This window comes from Lemur catta, chromosome 1 (assembly GCF_020740605.2).
Source record: "Lemur catta isolate mLemCat1 chromosome 1, mLemCat1.pri, whole genome shotgun sequence".
NCBI lineage: Eukaryota > Metazoa > Chordata > Mammalia > Primates > Lemuridae > Lemur > Lemur catta.
In genome coordinates this window covers 166,685,636-166,707,600 of record NC_059128.1, presented here as the reverse complement: position 1 = coordinate 166,707,600, position 21,965 = coordinate 166,685,636, and the positions used below count along the sequence as shown (strand labels likewise).

The 21,965-nt window shown below is 44.2% G+C and overlaps 1 protein-coding gene across 1 annotated transcript in view; it reads right to left on the bottom strand.

The window, feature by feature from the left end:
• Positions 1-294: 294 nt before the first annotated feature.
• The window catches only part of BFSP2 (beaded filament structural protein 2), a 54,875-nt gene continuing 33,204 nt past the window's right edge, over positions 295-21,965 (bottom strand). The window contains exons 3-7 of the mRNA XM_045555909.1: positions 21,601-21,757; positions 20,402-20,563; positions 8,771-8,902; positions 2,707-2,927; positions 295-534 (exon numbers count right to left, since the gene is read on the bottom strand). Of these exons, the coding sequence (XP_045411865.1) occupies positions 531-534; positions 2,707-2,927; positions 8,771-8,902; positions 20,402-20,563; positions 21,601-21,757 (676 nt within the window). The 3' untranslated portion in view covers positions 295-530. The remainder of the gene's footprint in view (positions 535-2,706; positions 2,928-8,770; positions 8,903-20,401; positions 20,564-21,600; positions 21,758-21,965) is intronic.

Below are 21,965 nucleotides of genomic sequence, written 5' to 3'. Positions count from 1 at the left end.
ATGCCTGTAATTATGATACATGCAATAAAACACCACACTAATCCGCTCTCCAGCAAGAGTGTTGTTTTTTTGCTTCCAATTGTGGCAATCCTGCAAGATGTGAGCAGAGCTTTTGCCTGAGCAGCATTTTTACATTGATAAATCCAAGATCAGTTGACCCTTGCATGGCAAAGCAGACGTGTCACACTCAAGGACCCTTCCAGAAGCCTTCAAGAATGGCTCTGTGGGCAAAGGCCAGGCAGGCAAAGTGATACCCGTCCTGACCCCAACGTGAGTTGAACAAGGCGGGCAGACTGGAAGCTGCACACAAAGCATTTATTTGCGGGGGGACAAGGGAGGTTGCTCAAGCTACAGACTACTCAAATTAAAGCAGAAGGACCCTCTCCAATCCAGGAAGCTTTTCAGCCCAGGCTGAATCAACTAGGGAATCCAGCAGGGGCTGAAGCTCAGGGGAAAGCCGCTCGGGCGACTTCACGGGTCAGTTGGTGAGGAAGGTAGCATTTTCTTCATGAGAAGGGGAAGTTTCTCCATCAGCTGAAAGGAAACACATATGAGAAAATCAGTAAAGACATCCCAATAGGGTTTGGGGAAAGGCAGCTGTCACACAGAAATGACAGTTTTGGGGTTTACATCCCTGTTCCACGGTTATTCGCTGCAAGGCCTTGGGCAAATGGCTTAAGCTCTCTGAGGCTTTGTTTTCTGTCTGTAAAATGGGGATCATGATGGAGTCCTGGCAAGGTTTGGGGGAGAAACAAAGATAACAAAGGATCAGGCCTGCACTGGCCCGTCGCAGGCACTCGCAAGTGCCTACAGTACTTGTATTCTGGAAGTAAATTCAGCCTAACTCACTAGTCTTTGTGTTTGTTTAAAATGACTTTGTGTTATTTATTCAGAGGTCCATAGGTATCTGAAAACAATAGCTTGGTTAGGAGCATCTGGCTTTTATAATCAACAGAAATCAATTCAATAAAAAGACAGTTGGAGAGGAGCTGGATGACATATTTTCCATTTGAAAGGAGGGAGGGGTTAGGTCACTTCCAGGCAGCTCTCCCACCTTCTGAAGAAAGAAAGAAAGAGAGTCTGTACTCTTGGAGAGAGCCAGGAGACCTGGGCTCCAGTCCCACTTCTGCTTCCACCTCCCCATGTGATCATGGACAAACCCTTTCCCGCACTGAGCCTTTGTACTCTCTCTTGAACCACGATGGGTTGGACAATATGATTGCTAAGTTGTCTCTTAGAGCTGCTATTCTATTCTTTAACATATTGCAGAGATGGGACCTTGGAGGAAAATAAGAAGATATAGAAATATAATAAAAACTCAGCCAGATGCAGTGGCTCACACCTGTAATCCTAGCACTTTGGGAGACCGAAGATGCCTTGAGGTTAGGAGTTTGACATCAGCCTGAGCAAGAGTGAGACCCCATCTCTACTAAAAATAGAAAAATTAGCTGGGTGTGGTGGTGCGAACCTGTAGTCCCAGCTACTTGGGAGGCTGAGGCAGAAGGATTGCTTGAGCCCAGGAGTTTGAGGTTGCAGTGAGCTATGATGATGCCACTGCACTGTAGCCTGGGTGACAGAGAGAGACCCTGTCAAATAAATAAATAAACAAATAAAGGCATGGATTTCTGGAAAGAGTTGGCAAGGAAGCTAAGCCCCAAGGTTGATGTATATGTCTCTGGAATCCTTATTGATTACAAAAAGACTGCATATATACGTACATGTGTGTGAAAGAGAGAGATTGAGAGAGAGAGAGAGAGAGAGAGGGAGATTATGGCAGGCTTTGTGGCTGGCCAACCCAACTGTTGTTTCCAACCCTTTGCCTGCCTCCACTGTGGAGTCTGGAGAAGCTAAAAAGCTGCTTCCTCAGCATCCCTTGCTGAGAGGTATGGTCCTGTGAGCAGGTTCTAGTCAATAAGACATAAGGGAAAATCCACTGGAAGCCTTCTCAAAACGTTTTTCCTTCACTGATGAAAGGAGAGAACCACTCAAGGAAAAGCCTTTTTGCTGCTGCCTCTTTCCTCCCCCATCTTCTGTCCATGAATGAGGTTGTGATGTCTGGAGCTGTAGCAGATATTTGGCAACCATGCGGTGACAAAGATGAAGACAAAAAGCCAACATGTCGCAGTATGTTGAAAAGATGAAAAGAGCTTAGGTCCTCAATGAAATCATTGTGCAGCCTATTTCTGGGACTCTTAAATAAATAAATATGGTTTATGCCTTTGCTACTCCAAGTGTGGTCTGCAGTTCAGGCATCACCTGGGAGCTTGTTAGAAATGAAGACTGGCCCCACCCCAGACCTACTGGAGCAGAATCTGCCTTTTAAAAAGATGCCCAGGGATTTTAAATGCACATTAGTTTCAGGAGCACTTGTTTATAGCCCATTAATTAGGGTTGAATTATACCCAGCTGACATTCCTAACAACTACTATGTATGTTGTAGGTTTGTGTATGTGTGCGTGCGTGGATATGGATATGGATATATACACACATATGTATATACACATACATATACCATATATTTGTATGTGAATAGAAAAATTCTGGAAGGGCACAGCTAGACTGTGGGAATGAGTGCGTGTGCGAGGGGGAGTTTGGGGTGATTTCTCCTTTTTCTCTTAATTACTTCTATAGTGCTTAGAAAAAATAATTCTTTTAAAAGCCACGCATAGGCATTCCTTCGGTAACCAAAGCGGAGTCGAGCCTTACCAGCTCTCCTCCCTGTCCAGCAGGGCGTGGTAGGACGCGACGTCCTTCTGCAGCTGGCACTTGCGCGCCAGCAGGTGCGAGCGCTGCTGCTGCTGCTGCTCGGCCTCCGCGCGGATCTCGCCGAGCTCCGCCTCCAGCCGGGCCACCACGGCGCCCAGGTTCTGCAGCTCCATGTCGTGCCAGTGCTTGGCATCGTGCAGGGTGTTCTCCAGGCCTCGTTTCTACAACAGAGCAAACCTGGTCCAAACCAAGGCCGACAGGCCTGGCCCTTGCAGACGGAGGTGGGCAGAGCAGCGGGAGGGGGTGGGTCCGCTCCTCCCAGGACAAGGACCTCGCCATTTACGGACACTGACCGGGGCCCGTCTTACGCGGCCCGGTGGGGACATAAGGAGCCCTCAGGAGGTCAGACTGTGGTTTGGTCCGATTCAAGGACCTTTTTGATGGGAGGGAGAGTGAGACAGGGAAGGAAAAAAGAGATGGGGGGACAGGGAGGGAGAAAAAGAAAAGGAAGAGAAAAAGAGGGAGAGATGTTGGGAGAGACGCAGGAGGAGGGGCAATATATAGGTGTTTCTTCCAGGAAATCTTGCTCTCGGGGGCTTTTTCTCATGATTTCTTCACCCCCTGGGGGCCTTTCCCCCTCCATTGCTGAAGCCCCAACCATCATGCGGGGGAGACGCTGTCTCCAGCACTTTCCCAGATCACCATATTAGCATGATGTCGCTGGTCTTTACGTGCTCAGCATCTTTCGCTTTAGTGTTTTAGGAGCACATCTTTGTCCGTCCCTCTTCCTCCACTGTCCCTTCCCTGTGGGTTCCCCACCGCCCCATCGTGAGCCTGCTTCTCTGGGAGCCCCGCATCCCGGGCCTGCATGGGCGGGTCTCCCCCACACTTGTGACTTCAGGCGTGGTTGCTAGGCCCAGGGCTCCTGCACTGGTACTTCCAGCACAGGTTTTCTCCCCAGTAGCTGTGGACCTGCTGCTGAACTTCTTTCTCAGACCTGAAATCAAGCTATGTAGACGGGGCCTTCGGCCTCCTCCTGAACCTGTAGCCCCCTCCTATTCTGTGCTTCAGCTGGTGAACCCACGTGAGCTAGAAACTTGGGAAAGATGTGTCCCTGCTTTTCTTCCTTTCCTTTTGACGCAATCATCACAGCCTCTTGTATATCCCGAGTTTTCACATTCTCCAGCCACCATGGCTGGGGATCGGGAGCTTGTTGCCTTTCTCCTGGGGTGCCCTCAACAGGCTTTTGGGGCATGTCCTGCCTCTAGTTCCTCCTCGTCCTGCATTCCCCGCACAAACAGCCACAGTGCTCTGCCTAAAGCCCAAATCTGGGCTTGTATATCCTCTGCTTAAATCCCATGGATAGCTCCCCAGGGCCCCAGACATGGCACACACGCCTGGCGCAGTAGCTTTGCATCTTCACCCCCCATCCTGCAGCAGTGTCAGCACTTCCATCCAGTCTTGGAATTTATTGGATTCATCTTATCTCCTACACCTGTAACTTCCTTCTCCATTCCTTCCACCACCCTCACCTGCCTCACTCCTACTCATCCTCAAGTCCAAACTCAGGGGTCACCTCCTCCAGGAAGCCTTCCTTGAAACCCCTCTGCCCCTACCATGACCAAGCTGGGTTAGCTGCCCCTCTGTATTTCCATGGCTCCCCAAGCATAGTCCACTTGAACTTATAAGTGGACTAAGCATGCCTTTTCCACCAGACAGGGAGACTTGGAAGGAACCAAGTCTCTGTAATTCCCATGCCCAAATCAGGGCCTGGCACAGAGTAGGTGCTTGGTATGTGCAAGTTGCCCCAGATGACAGCACTTGTACTACAGTTACACTTGTTGCCCTACCTATCTGTCTCCCCATAGGACAGGAAACCTCTTCTCATCTTCCCGTATACTATGCCCTGAAAACTGTAGAGTTGATCAATAAACAACTTAAAAAAAACTGTGTATATCTGTGTTTAATATTTTCTAATAGTTTTAATTATATTTGAGCTATAATTTAGTATCTGGCTTTTATATATAACACATAAAAAACAAATAAATATCTTTTTAAATTGGATTGAATCAATGAAACAAGATTCTGTACTCTGCCCTCCAGGAGGAGATTTTTTTATACCCTTTTGACCACTGTGGCTGAAATGGAGGATTCTTGGTCATGACACCATTTTGAATCACAACTGTTGTTAGGCAGGGATAATTATATTATTCAAATCTTCTTAGTTCCATTGGATATGGGAATGTTGAGTCAGATTCCCATCCTAGGTACATTTATAAGAAGCAAAATATGATCACTAGAAAATAAATCTAGATCAGTATCTGGTCTAGGGATATTATTTGACAAGTGGGATGTGGAAACCCCTCTGTAGCAGTCAGGATGCAGAAATGGCCACCTTGGCTTTGAGAATAATTTGTTCCTACATCCTAGATTTTCTCTCTTTTTATACAAGAAACTGGTTGGTTTGTGAGTAGTTGTTGACACTAGATCTGTAACACCTGTGATTTGGAAACCCTCTTCCCAGAATCATGGTTGGATCATCTGTCTGCAGTTTTTACTCCATCTTCTAGGTGAGTTCTCTTTGTGTCCTGAGGGTTCTCTTTGCTGACTGAGAACCCATTGCCCTATGGGACATTCATGGGAACCCCTATCAAAGGTCCTGTGTGTTTTCCATCTCACTTGCTGTCCAAATCCAGCTTCCCCACCTAAGTACCTGACGTTCTGGCAGAAAGAGAGGAGGCCTGGTTCTCTAAGAGATGGTTGAGCTAGAGTGACTATAATCAGGCTACCACTGCACGTCTTGTAACCCTGGCCCACTCAGCAACCCAGACAGCACCAGCAAGCAAACTGGGATCACAGACATACACTTATTCTGCAGGTGTCTGGAAAATTGAAGGGACTTTTTTGAATTGCTAAACCCTCTGGAAAGTAAAAGAGTGACCTTCTGTGACTTCTGGCCTTGAATTCCATTCCTGATTTGAGTTGACTGAACACAGAGTTCAGTAGGCCTCAAGCACCATTATTTGTGCCTGGCTTCCAATACAAACAGTGCCTTATTGGCAAAAGGGGCTGAAAGTCTTGCCAGCTCAGCTGTCTGAGGCTTATATAAGCTGCAGGGGCCTTGTGTGCACACAGGTTGCTCTGAGAATAACAGGGATGGCTGGATGCACTTTCTGGATTTGAAAACAGTATGAGAGGTTGTTACCTATTCTGGCTCAGTCTGTGCTCCTCACCTTGGCTGCAAGGCCCAGTGACCAAAATTACGTGAGAGGTTGTTACCTATTCTGGCTCAGTCTGTGCTCCTCACCTTGGCTGCAAGGCCCAGTGACCAAAATTACGATCTACTAGAACCAGCAGGGGACAGAGACAGCTTGTCTTGGGTCATGATCTCAGCCAGAATGGGCCACTGCTCCAAAGTCTTCTGGGTAGGGGTCTGAATTCTTTTTCTGTTTGTTCCATGGGGTTTAAGTGAAGTGACCAGGTGCTGGTAATGCCAACTCAGGGTTACTATACTAGTAGTTATAATAATTTTATATGATTAATAATAGATGCCATTTGACTGCTCACTCTGTGCCAGGCACTGTGCTAAGGGCTTGATGTGCATTATCTAATTAGTCTCTATTATGACTTTATCAGGTACATTCTATTATGATTCTATGGTGGATCACATTTTCAAAGGCAGCTGCAACAATGATCTCCATTCCACAAGCTCTTTCTCAATGTGACCTTGCCAATGCCCTATCAAGAGGTGGAGCTTTCTCCTCTTGTTGAGTCTGGGCTGGTCTTGCGACAGCTTTGACCAGTAGAATGTGGCATAAGTGATGTTCAGGAACTTTGGATCCCGGGACTAAGAGGCCTGGTAGCTTCTGTGCTCACTCAGACGCTACAGCAGAAGTTTGACTACTGTAAGACTGTCATGATACAGGGAAGTTCAAGCTAGCTGCATGGAGAGGTCACGTGGAGAGAGAAAAAGAGATGCACAGCTGAGGGGTCAGATGTGTGAGTTGAAGAAGCCATTCTCAGGTGTTCCAGTCCCCGCAGATGCCACATGGGACAGAGAACTATCCCTGCTGGTCTCTGCCTAAATCGCATAATGAGAGGATAAAGGATTCACTGTTTTCTTAAGCCACGAAGACATCAGATAGAGATATGATAACCGAAAGAGGCTCATGCTTTACAAGTGAGAAAACGAAAGCTTTAGCTGGAGCACCCAGCTAGTGAGTAGAGGAGCCAGCGTTCAAGATTGCAGAGTCTGAGCACCTGAGTCCACAGGACTGCTGTGCCTGGTAGAGGAGTAGCGTCAGCTCTAGACTTTGTGGTGGGTGGAATATTTTCTGACCGCTGCCCTCGACTCTGTCCATCTCTATCTGCTCCTCCCCTCCTCATCCCCCCAGAGTCTACATCCTGACTCCCACAACAGGAGCGGGTGATCTCTCTCACCTGCCACCCCTGCACATTCAGAGCTTTCTGGTTCCTGTGGTTATATCAGCTCCTCCACTGAAGTCACATTAACTCCGTCGGGATAGTGGACCACGTCTAATTAGTTTTATGTTCCCAGAGCACTTGTTAAAGTTCCTAGAACATACTAAGTTCTTCAAAGTGATGCTAATAGTAAGAAGACCATGCTCGTGTGCATTCTCTCATTGGCTCCTCAGAGAAACATTGAGAATGGGGTGGACTGTGACTGCCATACCCATTTTGCAAAAGAGGAAACTGTGGCTTGGGGATTCGCCTGTTTACAAAAGGGATAAATGAAGGAGCCGAGCCCTTCTGACTCTACTTCTCTGGATTTTTCTCCCTCAGATCCTTTTCTCACATCCCCTTGCACTGACCCAGATCCTGTCATGGTCTTCATTGCACTCCAGACCATCTCAGCTGCACAAGGATTACACAGACCAACCCCTTCGCATACTTTGATTTGTGCCAACAAAGCTGTGGTTAGAACAGTACAAATGACCCCCTGGAGGGGACATCCAGGAGGAACTGTGTTTGACACCTAACAGAACTTCAGTTCATCCCAGAGATCAGAGGGTGGATTGCTGCATTATTTTTATTAATTTTATCATTTAAGTATTTAATTAATAATTAATAATGCAAGAAATCTGTCTGCAAAACACCGTGAGTCTGAGGACCTTACTAGGTGTCTTAGGTTTGGTTCTTCAAAAGCAGAGCCTGAGACAGGGATGCAGGCACTTGTAAATAATTAAGGATTGCTCTCAGGGAAAAGGGGGAACGAGGAAAGCAGGGTGGGACACGGGAAGGTGCTAAGCGAGGATTTGGTCTCTGCTGGAATCTGGCTATAGTCAATCCCACAGAGGGTCCTGGAGCATAAGTTACACCTGTGGTCCCCAACCCCCGGGCCACAGACCGCACAGCAGGTGGTGAGCTGTGGGTGAGCCAGCGAAGCTTCATCTGTATTTACAGCCCTCTGCATGGCTTGCATCACCACCTGAGCTCCACTCCTGTCAGATCAGTGGAGGCATTAGATTCTGCATTATGGTGAGTTGTGTAATTATTTCATTATATATTACAATGTAATAATAATAGAAATAAAGTGCACAATAAATGTAATGTGCTTGAATCATCCAGAAACCATTCCTCCCACGCCCGTCCATGGAAAAACTGTCTTTTGTGAAACCAGTCCCTGGTGCCAAAAAGATTGAGGACCACCGATTACACCATTGAACTGGTTCCACAATGAAGCAAGTGGGCTGGGCTTTTAAAGCCCCATGGTGATCAGTCATTGGCTGAGGGCTGGGGGCGGGGCCAAGCCTCCCGGGCAGGTGTCTTCTGTTTGGCCCAGGGCAACTGTGTGGAGAAGTGGGCAGCTGAAAAGGGGCGGCAGGGGGCATTAGCAGCCAGCACTCGCAGCAGTAGCTGCATAAGGGATGCTTTGGTGGGGCACCCTCGGATGCTCACAGGGAGTCAGAAGACATTTCAGGCCTCAAAACACACAGCTGTGAGATTGGAATCCCTTGAAAACTATGACCTGTATGATTAGCATTGGACAGTTGAGAGTTAAAATGAACACAGGAGATGCCAGGGCTCTTTTTGGCCTACTCACCAGGGCCCGTAAGGATTCGGTCTCAGCCTGGAGGCTCTGGACTTGGCACGACGTGTTGTGTAACTCCACCCTGAGGGCAGCAGCCAGCTTCTCTTCCTGGGTCTGGGCCGTGTGGGCCACCTCCGACTGTTGCTGTGGAGAGTCAGGTCTTAGAGTGAGCAGGGATGAGGCAAGGCCCTGAGTGCATCCTTCCTGCAAAGCCTTTCTGATCACCACTCCACTGCCCCTAACCAGGGAAGCACAGCCGTCGGATTTAAAAACGTTTTTTTTTCTGCAGGTCCTTTCACCAACTTGTATACAAAAATTTATTTTTAACATATGATGCTTGCAAACGAAATAGAAATCAAAAGGTTCCCTAAAGAATGTATAGTAGAAAGTGTCCTTTTCTGTATCTTAATTACCAAGTTCTCCTGTTTGTAATTTCTTGTACCTACTTCCAGAGATATTTCATATATTTATAAATAAATATGGATCACCCCTCCCCCCAGCTTTGGTACTTAATATATCTCAGAAATTATTCTGTATTAGTATACAGAAATCGAGCACATTTTTTTTTTTTTGAGACAGAGTCTCACTCTGTTACCAGGGTGAGTGCCGTGGCGTCAGCCTAGCTCACAGCAACCTCAAACTCCTGGGCTCAAGCAATCCTGCTGCCTCAGCCTCCCAAGGAGCTGGGACTACAGGCACGCACAACCATGCCCAGCTAATTTTTCTATTTCTAGTAGAGACGGGGTCTCACTCTTGCTCAGGCTGGTCTGGAACTCCTAACCTCAAGCAATCCTCCCACCTTGGCCTCCCAGAGTGCTAGGATTACAGGCGTGAGCCACCTGCCTGAGTACATTCTTTTTAACAGCTGCGTAGTACTGTTTGGAAGTACTGTAATTTATGTAGAAGTCTCTGCTGATGGACAGATTGTTTCCAGTCTTTCCCTATTACAAACGATGGTGCAAAGAATAACCTTACATCCTTATTTTTTACACAAGGGAGTGTTTTTAAGGGTTAATTTCTGTAGTAGAACTGATTTAAAATGGTATATATTTGTAATTTTGGTGAATGTTACCAAATTGCCCTTCAGAAAACTGGTAACCCCTTCTGGCACTGTAAAACAGCACCAGTTGCCCCACACCTTCCTCAAACAAGGAGGTATCCAATTTGATCTCTGTCAATCTGATAGTGCCTGATTTTTTTTTTTAAACCACAGTCTAGCCATAATTGTGATAACAAAGGCAAAGTCTGTTTTGAAACTTCTCTCCAGAGCAGATTATGATCCCACCCCCATATATTCAGGGGAGCAGGTCACCGTTATTCTTCTTTGCTGGGGAAAAGGTGAAAAAGACCACCCCCATTTTCTTCAATGCAGTCTGATGGAATGTCTCCTAGTCAATGATGTGGGAGGGGAAAAAAAAAACAGTTTTCTCCCCCAGGTTACTGGCTTTCTGGAATTACCATTTTTACCATATAAGACTACTTATTTATAGAGTAATGGAAAATAGTCCAATCTAATGGATTGACTAAGAAATTCTAAGTCAACAAGCTCATATCTCAGTAGTAGTTCCTCCCATTCTTAACTGTTTAAAGGCTTTACAGAGGCCACAGAGTGACCGTTAAAGGCTTTGGAGCAGCTAAAGGAAAACAGAAGCCCTGGACCCAGCTCTGACTGGTCAGCCATGGCTTGTGTCCCTGGGCTGTCAACCAGCCGCTCAGAGTCTCAGTCCCTGCCCACAGAAGGCAGATGTCAGTGAGGAAGAATGAAAATCACATAATGGCTATCGCCTGGGGTCACTGTGAGGCATCCATCAGATTATGCACATAGATGATTTTAGAACCTTAAAAACATGAAAATATTGGTTGTATATATTTTCTATATGTAAAAAGTAATAGTAGTTAACAGATGAGTTTGTAAAAGCCACTATAAGTTAAATACTACCAATAATAACTAATATGTATTAGGCACTTACTCTGTTCCAACTCCCATGTTAACAGCTTTAAGTTTATTGTCACATTTAATCTTTTTAACTCCATGAAGAAGATGCCATTATTATCTTCATTTTATATGACGAAACTGAGGCACAGAGAGATTGAGTTACTTGCTCAAGATCATGTGGCTTATGAAGGACAGAACCAGAATTCACGCCCAGCAGCAGGCTTCAGAGCTGTGCTCTTAACCAGTATTGAATCCATCCACTTAAGACCCCCCAAATTGGACGTGTCTTCACCAAAATGTAGGTGATTCACTCTGAAGTATCCTCCTTTCAAGTACCCTGTTTTTTTCCCTCTCTTCGGGGTTATTAAATTATACCAACTTACAATTAAATGATATTAAAATGGTAATAAATACTTGGACACATCATTTACTATTTTCTATGCTATTGAGGTTATTTACGTCCATGGTATCTGTGTGGTGGAGATAACATACAATGCCGTGTTGCTGGTCATCACAGGAGGTCCCAGCAGTCTGCATTGCCAACTACACAGTGATGCCTGCTCCATGGAGGCAAAGTTCTACATAGCTACAGAAACTAACACAGCATTATCACTTGCCATGGACAGTAGATAACTGAAAAATTAATAAAGTTATAACAAACCAATGTTATTAAATTCTAGCTACCATTGTCTACCAAGCTGCCAAGTCCCAAAGTCTGCTTTCTCTTCGTTTAAAGGAAAGATTAATAAGTATAGCAGAGGTGTTAAAACCTCTGCCAGCACCAAAGACTTTTTTCTAGTTTAACATTGAAAAAGAAATTAATTTGATCACTATGAGTTTCAATGTCATTTAATATTGTGTCCCACATCTTCTCAAATTATCTTACCACAAGTGATACTTGCCAGTTAATTGCATGAACTCACCTAAAAGAATTACACATTCTTCTCCAATGGATTTTAAGATTTATGATTTCTGGTTGCTATAATAACTCCATTTCTGTTTCCATTTCAACCCAATGCCTCCAGATTTCTTCTCAGAGCTCAAATAGTAGGTGTGTGATCCTAGGCCCTGAGGACAGGAAGGTAGGACTGTGTTTTGTCGCTCAGTGCAGTTGCTAAGGTATGTAATGAGATTCAAAGATGTTGGTCCCTAGACTTTGAAACCAGCTTGAGGTCCTGGCTCTCCTGCACAGCAGCTGAGCTGCCTATGTTTCTGGAGCAGGAGAGCATGCTGACATTTTGAAACACAACACAGATTTTCAAATTTCAAATATTTTAAATTAAATTAGCATGTTACTGCACGTGAAGGATGAATGTGAGAGGAGAAAATCAGCATGCTTCTGAGTAAGTCATAATCAAGTACTTGACAGTCTGACTATTAGAGATACAAATGGGGGCTGGGGAAGAGAAAAAGACCATCTCGAAACCTGACCCACTATGCTGATTAGTATTGCCATTCCTAAAAATGCCCTTGCCGTTGACCCGGAATTGGGAAAAATGCCACCTTGTAGTGTGAGGGAAGGTGAGTGTTTAGGAGGAGGCAGAGTGTGTAGAGAGGGCGATGCTGCTTCCTGATCCTTGAAATAGCAGGTTCCTTCTCAGCAGATCATGTATCCAGATGAGCCCTCTGCCTCAAATGTCTTCTGCCTTTTCCCAAGCAGTTGCTGTGCAGGTTTGAGCAAGTCACTTGGGCTCTCTGGGTTTTGCGACTGAGCCTATGCCAGGGACTAGAGAAGAGGAGGGATCTACCAGCCATGGAATTAGATCAAACCTCCATTTTGGTAGGAGGGCCTGCTATCATTATTGTAACAGTTGTAAGTCATTTTATGGTCATGCAGTGTCATATTGTTTAGCTAGGGATAGCTTTTGACAGGCAGCACACACACTCCTGACCTCCCCCAGCCAGATGTAGGATTTATTTGAGAGAAGGCTGGATGCCATCCAGTCTGCACCAGTGACATGGGCACTCCTTAGCGAGAATTAAAAAGAAGTGCATGGCTCGCTTGGTGAAACTTCAGCACTGGCAGAATGGCTGGCCTGGCTAGGCTAGGCCAGGTTTCTCCTCGAGTTTACTCAGGAGCTGCCTGGCTCTTGAAACTGCTCTCTTTTGGGTGTAGGGTCAGTTCCCACGCTCTGTTGAAGCAGCCAAAGACAACACAGAAGAGCAAATGGCTTGCACCTGGTTTGTGCTTGCCAAATGAATTTTGAATGAATGAGTGAGTGGAGATTCCTTGGTAGAAGGTGTAAGGAGGAGGTTTCAGTGTTGGGCAATCCCCTATATAGATACCCAGATATTGGTTGTCAACCAGTTGTGGGTTTTATAACAATATGGACGATAAGGGCTCGAGAGTGCCCTCTACAGTCAGAGCAAAAACAGGCAGAGACTAGGCAGTACCTACCTCAATGAGACAGTCTTATTTTCCCTTGGAAACACTACTCTGATTCTCCCCACTCTTCCCTGAGCCGTACCAACTGGTATGTGATACTGCAGTACACAACTACAGGAAACAAATACTGACTCACCTGGCACCCGCATAACCCTTTCTCATTGGCTAACAATATTTTTTGAAAGTTAGCTGAAACTACCATAAATAAAGTAAAAAGGCAAGTGATCAACTAGGAACATATGTGCAACTTGTATCACACAGAAAGGACTAATTTCTCTGATATACAAAAAGCTACTAAAAACCAGTAGTAAAAAAAAAAAAAAAAAAAAAAACCAGTAGTAAAAAGTCCAAAGCCTAAAATGCCACATATTCTTACCTGTAAGTGGGAGCTGAGCTATGGATACACACGGTTATACGGAGTGTTATAATGGATGTTGGAGTCTCAGGAGTGGGACGGAGGGTGAGGAATGAAAAATTACCTATTGGGCGCAATGTACATTATTTGGGTGATGGGTACACTAAAAACCCAGATTTCACCACTGTACAATTCATCCGTGTGGCAAAAAACCATTTATACCCCCCTAAATCTATTGAAATAAAATATTAAAAATTTAATTTAATTTAAACAATACACTAAAAAAGTCCAAAGCCTAATAAAAAATGGGGAAAAGATATCATATACATGAAAGCAAATAGGTATGAAATCCAGCATGTAAAAAGACGTTTCACTTTCCTTTTGAGAAATGCAAAATAGAACTACACTGAAAAACTATTCTTTACCTATAATATTGGCAAAGATCACAAATGTGCAAACTCACAGTACTGGTGAGGATGTGGAGAAATGGACACTTTCAAATATTTCTGATGGGGATGTAAATTGTTACTCCATTTGTAGAGGGCAATTTGGCATTATTTATCAAAATTCCCAATGCACATACTTTTTGGGCCAGGAATTCCATTTCTAGGAATTTATCCAACAAATACATCTCTATATTTAGAAATAAGGGATATACAAAGCTACTGACTACAATCTTACTTGTAACAGCAAAAGATTGGAAGCCACCTTCAATGCCCAGCAGCAGGATACAGGCTCAACAAATTCTGGGGCCTCCATTAGGTAAAATGGGGGTCAACAACTGTTTCTGTAAAGGGGTACACAGTAAATATTTTAGACTTAGCAGGCCATGTGGTCTCTGTTGAAAGGAATGAACTCTGACAATATAGTGCAAACGTAGCCATAGACAACATATAAATTAATGATCATGGCTGTGTTCCAATAAAACTTTATTTGCAAAAGCAGGGAGTGGGTCAGATTTGGCTTGTGGGCAAGAGTTTTCTGCCCCCTGTGGTATAATATCATGCAGCTATAAAGCTATAAATTCTGAATACTACTATTTGCATAAAAAGAGAGAAAAAACATATACACATTTCCTCACATATGCATAAAGTGGCTCTGAAAGGACACACAGGAAAAGGATAACATTGATTGACCTCGGAGAAAAAAACTGAGTGGATGGGACATGGGTCAGATGGCACTTTTCACTGTAGATCATTTTGTACACTATGAATTTTGAATCAAGTGAATGTATTATCTATCATAAATTTTAAATAAAAGTAAATTAAAAAATAAAAGCAAACTAAGGCCCTTTTGCAAAGCTCTCTGTGATATATGGAGATATAGAAATACTCAGTGATGCCGTGTGAGTGCTTGCTGTGAGCACACTGGGGCAAAACCACGGCTTATTTCCCTGAAGAGCCCTCAAGGATCATAGCCAGCTCATCGACACACACAGACCGCTGGATTGCAGATGCTGACGGGCATTCTGCTTTTCCTGTGCCCCTTGAAAGGAACTCTCCCAGTTGGCCAACATGGCCACATCACAATAGGCCATCCTGCAGAAGCTCATTTTAATCTGATTTCATATCGGACAATATTGACTCTTCTTGGTAAAGCAAGTACAGAAAAGGCACAGAGAAGCCTGTATAAAATATTTGCCTTTACAGGGCAAATTATTATTTGTAAGTATGGATGACATGGAGACATATTATCCAAGGTTTCTAGTCTCTTTGTGGGTAAATCTAGATCTACGCTGTCCAATGTGGTAGCCACAAGTCATATGTAGCTACTTAAATAAAAATTAGATAAAATTCAAAATCCAGTTCCTCAGCCACATTTCAAATGCTTGTATACCCCATGTGGCCAGTAACTACCATAGTGGATTGCAGTGTAGATTACAGACTGTTTCCATTATTGCAGATATTTCTATTTGCTGACTGGGCTTTAGACACTCTCGGATGTCTCTTCTAGCTCTAAGACTTGTCAACAACCAGAAACCTCACAATTCATTTCAACCTATTCTCCTCTCTTCATTCTTAACAGTTTCCACAATCTGTCATCCTGACTGTTTAAGGCACGATGGTTACAGCTCAGATAAAGTTCCTGAGTGCAGATGCCTCAAAGTGACCCGAGGCAAGTGCAGACCTACTGTCAGAGCAGATATCATGGGAGTAAACACCGAAGATGAGATGCAGCCCTGACGGATACCTAGATCGACGCATTGTGAGACCCTGAGCAGAGGACCCGCCAAGCCGTGTCTGGACTCCTGAAGCCATGGAAACTGTGACAACATAAACATATGTTGCTTTAAGCCACTATGTTTGCAGTTCAGTCATGCTCTGCATAATGATGTTTTGGTCAACAGTGAACCACATATAGGATGGTGGTCCCATAAGGATTATAATGGAGCTGAAAAATTCCTACCACTAGGACTTCATAGCCATTGTAGTATGTTGTGGGGGTGCAGTGTAAACAAACCTACTGCAGTGCCAGTCCTGTAAAAGTCTAGTGCAGACAATGACGTACCGTACATAATACTTGATGATAATTGACTATGTTACTGGTTTATGTATTTACTATACTTTTTATCACTATTTAGAGTATATTCTTGCTTATAAAAAAAAAGTTAACTGTAAAACAGCCTCAGGCAGGTCCTTCAGGAGGTATTGCAGAAGAAGGCATTGTTATCACAGGGCATGACAGCTCCGTGTTTATCACTGCCCCTGAAGACCTTCCAGTGGGACAAGAGGTGGAGGTGGAAGATGGTGATATCAATGATCCTGATCCTGTAGGCCTGGGTTAACGTGTGTTTGTGTTTCAATTTTTAACAAATAAATTTAAAAAATAATAAAAGTAAAAATTTTAAAAATTAAATTAAGTTTATAGAATCAAGATGTAATGAAAGAAAATATTTTTCTAGAGTGGTACAATGTGTTTGCGTTTTAAGCTAAGTGTTATTATAATACAAAAGAGTCAAAAAGTTGGAGCTAGGGACCCTGTGCCCCTCCTACATGCCTTGCCTTATGCATCTCTACCGCCTGACTGCTCCTGAGTTGTATCCTTTATAATAAACTATTAAAAATAAGTGAAGTGTTTCCCTGAATTCTGTGAGCTCCTCTAGCAAATTATCGCACCTGAGGAGGGGGTTGTGGGAACCCCCAGTTTGTAGCCAGCTGATCAGAAGTACGGGAGGGCCAGACTTGCAGTTGTCACCTGAAGTGAGGGAAGCCTTGTGGGACTGAGCCCTTAACCTGTGGGATCCATGCTAACGCCAGGGTAGGTAGTGTCAGAATTGAATTGAATTGTAGGACACCCAGTTGGTGTTTGGAGAATTGCTTGGTGTGGAAGAGACCTTACACATTTGGTGTCAGAAAGTATGGAAGTATTTTGTGTGTGAAAGTATGGAAAAAAAGAGTGTGTGTGTGTTTTATAGAGATGGGTCTTGTTATGTTGCCCAGGTTGGGGTGCAGTGCTTATTCACAGGTAAAATCATAGTGTACAGCAACCTCAAACTCCTGGGCTCAAACAATCCCTCTGCCTCAGCCTCCTGAGTAGCTGGGATTACGGGCATGCACCACTGCACCTGGCTTAAAAAAAAAAGGTTTTTAAAAGTTTACGCTGCTAACAGGTCTGGAGAGTAGTACAGCATATTGTCTGAGGGTCCTGAAACATCCCTAAACACCCAAAGGTGGGTAACCACAACAAATAGACAAGAAAGAGCCAGATTTTAAGATACTGCAGAAATTCTCTGGACTAATCTGATGCCCCAGTCACTGAATCATGCAACTTCAGAAACTCCCCAAACTGGACACTGAGGTTCCTAACACCCACAACACCATGGCTGGAGAGAATGTGGTTACTACACTGACCCTAGCCAGAACCTCTTTATAAGCTTTTAAAGATTAAAAAAATAAATAAATAAAGGGCTTGCAGATGAGTTGTAGGAGATGCCAATGGCACCACCTTTATCCCTTAGGCTTTCACACTTTAGAGCTCCCCAGTTTCTCATTGCTGATTCTGCATCTTTTTGCCTGAAAGTTTCTCTGAAGCCTCCGAAAGGTCGCTCTGATAGCAGGTGACAGAAGACTTGTGGGAGGTGGTGTTAATACCCCAGCTCCCTCGCCTTTCCTCTCTCCTGGATTCTACACCATTTCTCAGAATTTCCCTGGGTTTGTGCTCCAGCCTCCCATGGTGCTGGCTGGTTTGATAATGCATTTTTTTGTTGGTTCCCTTCTCTGCTGCTTCTCTACTGGTATCTTGCTGGTTCCTCGCTCCCCCAAATTCCAAGTAAACTACCTTCACTGCAGCGTTTGTCTCAGGATCTGCTTCTGGGGGAACCTAAACTAAGACATAAATTAATCATGTTAATTAATTTTCAGCCTCCCTGGTCTGAAAGGTAATTAAATGCATGTTTGCATCTCTTTACAAAAGCTTTTGAAAGCAGTGTGCACTAGGCCATTTCATGTTTATGCTTTGCGGCCAAGAAACCGCCAAGAGATGCTCAGGATGGGCAAATGTCAGCCCCCGAGGGCACAACTGCAACTGACAAAACTATTTATTGGAGGAATCCTAGCTGTCAGTTCTGATCTCTGTTGATGATCAGAGGAATTCACTCATTCTGCAAATATTTTCTGAGCGCTCCCTCTCTGCAAGAGGTCTGGGCAGTATTGACCAAACTAAAACAAATACTGTCTGTTTTCTCTGAGATGTAGCTTTCAGATTACTCTATTAAAAAAACACTAATGAATCTGTTCAGAATTAATGTTTGAGTTACTGTTGGGCTAGTGGTAATTCTCAAAGGGGTAAGGGGTGAATAATAATGACCAGTTTTTTTTCCTTTTTCAAACTATGCAGGATTCATTTCTGATAATTATAATGGCCTACCCTTTCCCAAATAAACAATCCCTACAGTGTGGTGTACACCCCGGGAGTGTTGGGGCAGGAGCAAGTTTGCAAGCTGCTGGCCACTGGGATTTAGCTTTGGGAGCAGAGCCAGGGGAGAAATGATGCCGCCCAATGAAGGAAAGGTCCCTGGACCAAGAGCCAGGAGAGCTGAGCTATGCACCAACCGGCTATGTGACCTTGGGAAGTCGCCTGTGCTCTCTGGGTCTCAGATTCTTCAACTCTAAAGAGAAGGAATGGGACCAGATGGTCTCTGGCGTCCTTAACCATTAACATTCATGAGTCTCTTGGAAAAGAGGCAATGGGCCCAAATCAAGTCTATGGTCTGGCTTCACTTTACCTCTGTGTTGTTCCACCTCTCAGCAGATTGGGTGGGGCTTGGGGGCTTCATCTTGTTAAGATACTAGACACTATTTGCCATTAAAAAAGTGTTTCTTGTGACCTGGCTCAAGGAATTGATGGTTAGAAAGAAAAGAAGCGATTAAAAGGGGGATGGGGGTAGAGAAATGTGGGAGTGAGAGATGTTTTCCAGGCTGGAGAACATTTGGGGGGCCCAACAGTGGTGAAGACCCTGCTGGAAGGTTCCTGTTGCTATCCTGGGCACAGGGGCTGGAGGGAGCATGGAGGAGGGAAGGACAGAAAAGTTACTCCTGTTTTCCTTTTCATAGCTTTTATAATCTCCTGCTTCTCTAACGGGCTGCATGTTGGAATCATCCAGAGAGCTTTACAAAATCACAAATCCCTCCCGTCCTTCTGATTTAATTGGTCTGGGATGGGGCCTGGCCATGGGCATTTTTGAAAGTGCTCTGAAATAATTCTGCGGTGTTGCCAGGATCGCGAGCCGCCGAATGTCAAACAAGAGCTTGGAGGCAGCCTGTTGCCTTTTCTCAAATACCCACCTCATTTCCCCCACTTCTTCACATTTTCCTTTCTCCTCCCTTTTCACCCTCTGCCTCAAAATTCCAGTTATACATGAGTGAGAGGTGGAGAAGAGAAAAACAAACTCTATGCATTATATTTTCTGGCTAATTCCTTTATTATTTATGATGGTTCATAAAAGTGGTTTTTCCTCCATGAATATAATTCATACCACTTCAGAAAAACTTGAGAAATACTCAAAAACGAAAAACACAAAACATCTCAAAGTGTCAGATTGGTTTAACACTCCAAGGCAACCACTAACACCATTAACATGTTAGTCTTTTCTTTCTAACTTTTTCTTGATGCCTAGTTTCTTTGTCTGAATTCTTTACCCTGCTGTATATTCCAAGGGTTGGCAGCCTGCAGTCCAAATCCAGCTCCCCTCCTGTTTTTGTGAATAAAGTTTTATTGGAACACAGCTATGCTCATTTGTTACCTATTGTCTACGGCCACTTTTCACGCCACAGAGTCTCTACAATAGAAACCGTCTGATCCACAAAGCCTAGTATGTTTGTTATCTGGCTCTTTACAGAAAAAATTCATTGGCTCCTGGCATATACCATTCTGTACTCTCTTTTTCTCCTTATGTTACCTTATGTCATGAACATTTTTCCATGTTATTATAAGTGCTTCATAAACATCATTTCTAGTAACTGCCTGATATTTCGTTGCATGTGGCATAGTTAGGTTGTGGCATGGTCTTTCTCCCATGATTAAAGATTTGTATGTTTTTGCCCCTAGTTTTTTTTTCACCCTTATAATGTTTTGGTGAGTATCCTGGGACATAAACTATTTGTATTTTCAATTATTTTACTAGGCTTGTGTCCAGATTATTTAGTTGGTAGGTAGAGACACTTTAATACTCTCAATTCATATCACCAAATCCCTTATTCAAATACTGCCTTCTAGTTTGTGCTCTTCAACAATACTGTAGAGAATTTCTCCACATAATTGCCAGCATTGATATACCATTTTAAACATTTTCTGCTTTTAGATAGGTAAATAAAAGCTACTATTTTAATTTGCATTTCTTCTACATCTAGTGAGACTGCACTTGCTACCAAACAGTCACATTTCTTATTCTATGTGTTGACTGTTTCCATCTTTGCTTGGCCTCCTTCTACAGAGGGCAGAGTGGAGGATGCTTGTCCCGCCTCTCACCTTAGCTTGCAGCAGGGCTCCTGCCTCCACCCGGTTCTTTTCCACATCTTTCTCCCACTGAATTCTGATCGTCTCAAGGATGTCATCCAGACCAGTGCCAATGGGGACATCCATTTGTTCCAGCTCAGACCCTGCCAACTGTTTGTACAGCACCTTCACATCCTGAAAACGACAATAGACAACTTAGGTGAGTTACAGGGGAGAAAATAATGACACAGAATTCTAGCCAGCAGAAGTCTGGCTCTGTGGGCAATATTTTCGTTGCTTCTCATTCTGCAACTGCCAAACACGGGGCTTCACAGAGACTGGCAAAGTCCCCGATCTTCTTCCCAGTATAGAGACCATATTCTCTTTTCCTAAGGGTGAATTTTTTTTATTTCTCCACAAGCCCAGGCCCAAAGCAAAAATCAAAATAGATAACTAAATAAAAAGAAACAGTAAACAACGACAGCAAGATGAATTTAGGCATAAAGCCAGACTAGGCTGAAAGAGATGTAAAGATAACTTTGGAGTGTCTAAAGGGTTACTGTTGGAGAGTAGTCTTAGTAGTCCTAACTGACCGAGCTAAGAACAGCAAGAAGTAGACTTGTGGTTGCTGGTTAGCTTAAGGTTGGACACAAGGAAGAACTTCCTGTGGTTAAACATTGTTAAGTGAGTTTTGACTCTTTCAACAGGAAGCAGCTTAGATCTTGGATCAGACAGTGATATGGGGCGGGGTGTGGGGGGGGGGGCTGTGATTTAGAATCACACAGTCCTGTGGGGAACTGGACTGCATAACTGTTAGGGTCCCCTTCAGTCCTGTCACTTGATGATCTGATCTAATTCATTAATGAGTGTGTGTAAACCACAGCTTGGATCTACCCTCAGAGTTAATTTGTTGGTACTATACGGTGTTGAAAAGATATCTGACATAGAATGCTTTGAGGAGGGAGTCCTCCCTCCGATTCCCTCCTTCCACCACCTGCTAGTGCTTAGAACTGCCGCCTTCTCCGATTCCTGTACCAGACTGGTCCCTGAAGCTATTTGAGTTGAGACTGCTGGGGCAACCGACCCACTGCCAGGATTGGAAGGTGTTTTACGGGCATTTTCCCAGCAGCCCTGGATAAGCAATGTGGAGGGCTGAGATGAGCTGCTATCACCGTGTTCTGAAGCACAGTGACAGGGGAGCGGCCAACCCCACAGCCCTAGCCTCCACCTACCTCTTCATAGTTCCTTGACAGAGAGCCGAGCTCTTCTTTCAGGCTTTCTATTTGACCCTCCAGATCCATTTTTGTCAAAGTAGCTTCATCAATGACTTTATACAGAGAGTTAATTTCCTCTTCCGCTGCCTTTCGAAATGGCTGCTCATTTTCAAATCTGTAGATAAAGGATCTTAATCAGCCTAACTGAAAAAAATCAGATTACAAATGTTACCAACGGGCCAATTATGTGATAGTTAGACAATGAATAGTGAAAGTCACTGTTCCAATAGCTCTGAGGGCACGGTTAATGCAGTTGTCACATGTTGATTTATTAAAATGAAAGCCATTGCTGCCAACTTCTGATGACCTGGCTTCACGGGGTG